Source organism: Pteropus alecto, unplaced genomic scaffold (genome assembly GCF_000325575.1).
Source record: "Pteropus alecto unplaced genomic scaffold, ASM32557v1 scaffold95, whole genome shotgun sequence".
Taxonomy (NCBI): domain Eukaryota; kingdom Metazoa; phylum Chordata; class Mammalia; order Chiroptera; family Pteropodidae; genus Pteropus; species Pteropus alecto.
The window spans coordinates 1,645,191-1,649,709 of NW_006441071.1; the positions used below are offsets into that span (position 1 = coordinate 1,645,191).

Sequence of the window (4,519 nt, forward strand, 5' to 3'; positions counted from 1 at the left end):
CCTAACTTAATAAGTCTATACGAGTAAACCTAAACATCAGAAAGTGCGAAGCTGCAGGACTTAAGCTACCGCTTGAGTGTACGCATGCGCAAAAAGAGTCTGCTGACCACGCAATGCGCTCTGGGTCTTGCAGTCTTTCGGCTGGGCATCGCGGGAAGGGACTAAGAGAAGGGCGCATTGCCTGGCGGAAGACATTGTCGGCCGTGGGAGTCCCGCCTCCTCCGGAAGCCAGGCGGCGCGCGCGTCCCGCTCTGCCGGAAGCGCGGGAGTCTCGGTTTGTGGTAACTTAGGTCGCTGTACTGTACTGCCATTAGAGGCTCCACTTCCCTGAAACTTTACAGCCACTTGAAGCGAAATGGCTCTGGGCTTGAGAGGAGTAGGCAGTGGCAATGCAAGGGTCGTCTCGACCTTAGGCTGCCCGTAGGGAAGGAGCCTGAGGACTCTCTGAGAGGTTTGGGCCTGTCCCTTTTCCCTTTGTAGTGACACTGCTTACTGCGAAGATGAGTTTGGCCTGGGTCACCTCTTTCGAGAAGGAGCATCTCTGGATGTATCTGCAGGCGCTCGGCTTCGAGCCAGGCCCGGCGACCACTGCTTGCGGAAAGATCGTGTCGCACACGCACCTCGGAGTGTAAGGAAGCTGGGGCTGGCCGGGTGGGGGAGTCTGAGCCTGGACGCGCCGGGGGACCCGCCCTTTCGCGGTCCTCGCAGGTTGATGAATCAAGAAACCGAGCGGTTACCGGGTGCCAGGCTACAAAGCCTCTGCTCCCAGGGGCTGCCAACCTGGTGACAGAGACTATCAATTACAGAACTGTGCTGGGAGCGCTTTGTAGGGGAGTAAAGTTTGCAGTTGTCTCCAAACTAGACAGGCAGCTTAATCCTGCTTTGGTGGCAAAGCTGCGTGGTATGTGAAATCGCGGGAAGAATGGCGAATTGGTAGTGGAAGGACGTGAGAACAGTATGTGCAAACGCCTTTAGGACTCAAGGGAGCCCTTCAAGTGGTTGCTCTTTATAATTTTTACTTTTTAAATCAGCAAACTAAGGCGTGCCAAGTTAGCAAAAAACAGAGAAGGGTAGTAAGATGAAAAGTAAAATCCTCTTCCCTGCTTTGCCACCAGTGTTAAGGTTATGATCATAAATCTAAGTATTTTTGTTTATATTTCTATGTCTTAACTTACCAACTTTAGACGATATCTAAGTTTCCTACAATAGGCCAAGGGAAATTTGGGATACATAGACTTATGTCCTGCTCTCAATCTTCTTGACTTATTTCAGTTCTAGTACCAGTGTTTTAATATGTGCTTAGACTTCTGTCTTGATGTATCAATCTCAAAGGTGTCTCTTGATTCCCCACTGTGTAATTTCACAATGAAGGTAGCTATTATTTATAAAATAACTAATTAGCTCACCTACACTTCCCTACCCTCTGCTTTCTCTTCTTGACTGTTCTCAGCTTTGTAATTACCGATTTACTGTCAAAGTTTAGAGCTCTAATTAAGTTTTATTTGGTAACTCTGTTTAGAAGTTACTACTGTTTACATGTAGAAGTGCTTTGTCTAGAAGTCTATTCTAAAAATTGACAACCGGTGGGTAGCATTTATCAAGTTATGATTATGTATTAATAAATACTCCATTTATCTCACATGAGTTAATGACCCATAGCACCGTCTCATTTTCTTTGTACTGGCAGGGAAGCTTAAAGCTTCTCCAGGCCTCTACTGAGAATGGTTCCCATTGTCACTGCATCCTTTTCTCTAGTGTTTTAGGCGTCATATTTTGCTCTGTTCTGGTTTATCCAGTTGCAGTCTGCTTTCTGCCTTTGAAAATTAGTTAAAATCTGTCAAGTTCCAGTTCAGTGATGGCAGTTCCCCCCCTCCCCCAACACTTACTGATTTTTTTTTTGTCCCCTGTGTCTTTAGAATCATTTCAGTGGGTTATTGGGAGGCATCTGCCATTTTGAAACAAATGTCCCCTTTGCTTTAAAAATGCAACAAATTTATTTAAATATTTTTTCTTTTTCATTTATAGTCATATTTGGTAAATTCTTTTTGGTGTGCAGTTCTATGAGTTTCTAGTTTCTGTGAGCATGTGTTCTGAGTGAACACAATAAACATAAACTTTCACCTTATAGAATTTTAGTCTACTGAGTGAACAAATATCTTCAACAAATATCTTATTAAAAATTAAAATAAGTGTCTAAGAAAATAGAACAGAATACTGTGTGAAAAAATAAGTTTTTGAGAGGATAAGGAGGTAAGAACTTCATTTGTATTTGATGAGGAATAGAAACATTCCAAGGACTGTTGTTTGACATATGGATAAGCATGGGAACTTTTTTTTTAATTAAAATTTTTGTGTGAATTTAAAAAACTTATTTGTAATTATTGTTGACATACAGTGTTATAGTTTTAGGTGTACAACAGTAATTCAACATTTATATACCTTACAAAGTGATCACAATAAGTCTAGATAACTGTCTGTCACTGTAAATTGTTTTACCGGGGGTCCCCAACCCTGGGGCCTCGGACCAGTACCGGTGCATGGCCTGTTAGGAACTGGGCAGCTGGAGTGAGTGGTGGGCAAGCAAGTGAAGCTTCATCTGTATTTGCAGCCGCTGCCCCACACTGGCATCACCGCTTCTGTTCTACCTCAGATCATCCGGCATTAGATTTTCATAGGAGCACCGGTCTCTGGTGCCACAAAGGTTGGGGGCAACTAATTATAACATGAGAGATTTAATGTTAACTCTTTTTTTTTTCATCTCAAGATAATAGCTTTATATTCACAGAAGGAATACTCACATCTATTTGTCACGCATTCCAGTGACTCACAGCCCCTTTTTTAATTGCCCAACTCCTAAACCCAGTTTCTTTTTAGGGACTGAAAACAAGGAGTCACCCGAGTGAGATAGCCCTTCCAATCATTGTTGAATTAAACATGAAAATATCTCATCCCTATTCTAAATGTTAAAAATGTTTTATTATAGCAGAGTGAGAATATTCTTAGATATATTCTATTACGTTCTAATGAGTTTTTGTTTTTCTCTGTATTATAATGTCTTTACTTTCTTCTGGAACCTTTCCTTTACAGTTATTTGGTTTTGTTGCTTTTAACTTCTTTTGATACTCCATTTGCACCCATGCAAATGCCTTTTTTTTCTTTTTCCTTTTTTTTTTTTTGCAAATGACCTTTTTGTATTAGGGTAATGGAGGAGCACACATAATTTTTTATATGATAACTTTGAAAGGTTCTTTTTTTTCCTTCTTGAGTGTAAAGATTAACTTCTTTGGGGATTTTTGTTCCATTTTTATTGTCTTCTTGCTTATCCAGAGACCTTACATTGCTTTTATTTATTTTCCATGCTACTTCTTACAATTCACCGCCAGGACTCAATTCACTGCCAGAACTTTGAAAAATGGTGGCTATACCTTCATGTCAAGTTTGACTTGTTTTGCCTTGGAAATTGCCAAAGTCAAAGTTAAAATTTTGCAGGTGTGCCATGCAGCAGAGTGTAGTGTCTTAGGTGGTTCCTCTCTGTCTGCAAGTTGCTGCCCTAGGTGAAGTTTAGAAAACTCTTCTTCCTATTCCTGGCAGTACCCAAAACCTGAATTTCCTACTAGACAGCTGCACAGTCCCAGGGACTGTACAGGAATATGAGGAGATGACACAAAGAGAAGTATAGAGCAGTGACTGGCCTTGGAGGCTGCCATGCCGCCTTCATGTTAACTCTTGATTCTTTGTAGCTCTGTGACATTTCCTACAAGGTTTAGGTTTTTTTTTGTTTTTTATATATTGTCTATTTTTAATGTTTTGTCTTGATTACTTTGGGAAATTAGCACAACAAAAACTCCAAGGGACTTGCTAGGATTACATCATTAAGGATGGTTCTAAGAATAAAATGTAATGGTAAAGACCCTGGACTCTGGGTCAGATGACATATTTTAGATCACTGCTCTTATACTTCCTGGTTATGTGATTTTGGGCAAATTAACCTCTTTAAATTTTAAATTTGCTCATCTGTGTAATAAGGTTAATCAAACTGCTTTCTGCTCTCATTAGGATTAAATAAAGTAATCCATGTTAAAGCAGCTAGCACAGTACTGAACCTCATATAATTGTGGAAATTAGATGAGTTACTGTCTGTAAAAGGCTTATTTAATACCTGACACAAATTCAATGAATATTAGCTATTTTTACTGTTATTCAGTAAACGTTGGTTGGTATCATCATATCATAGACCATGGTTTTTTCCACCTAATTAGCCTTTTCTTTTTGTAGAACATTCTCATTGCAATAAAGCAAGTTCTATCAGTTTTCTTTTATTTGATCTCTATTTTCAGAATTAGAAAATAAAAGCTTGTATGTTTTTTTAATTGGTTATAAAAATGTACATGAATGAGAAAATGGATTTGCCTCAACCACTTGAAGTGAATGAAAAATATTAGCGTCAAACTCTTATACAGCTTTTGATGATATTTAGTTTTATTAACCATTTTCTTTTTATTTTTCCTGCTTCTATTTC

At 39.6% G+C, this 4,519-nt stretch overlaps 1 protein-coding gene across 1 annotated transcript in view; it reads left to right on the forward strand.

The window, feature by feature from the left end:
- Positions 1-244: 244 nt before the first annotated feature.
- Positions 245-4,519, forward strand: part of HAUS6 (HAUS augmin like complex subunit 6) — a 33,172-nt gene continuing 28,897 nt past the window's right edge. Inside the window, 2 exon segments of the mRNA XM_006918345.3 lie at positions 245-628; positions 1,558-1,578. Of these exon segments, the coding sequence (XP_006918407.1) occupies positions 501-628; positions 1,558-1,578 (149 nt within the window). The 5' untranslated portion in view covers positions 245-500.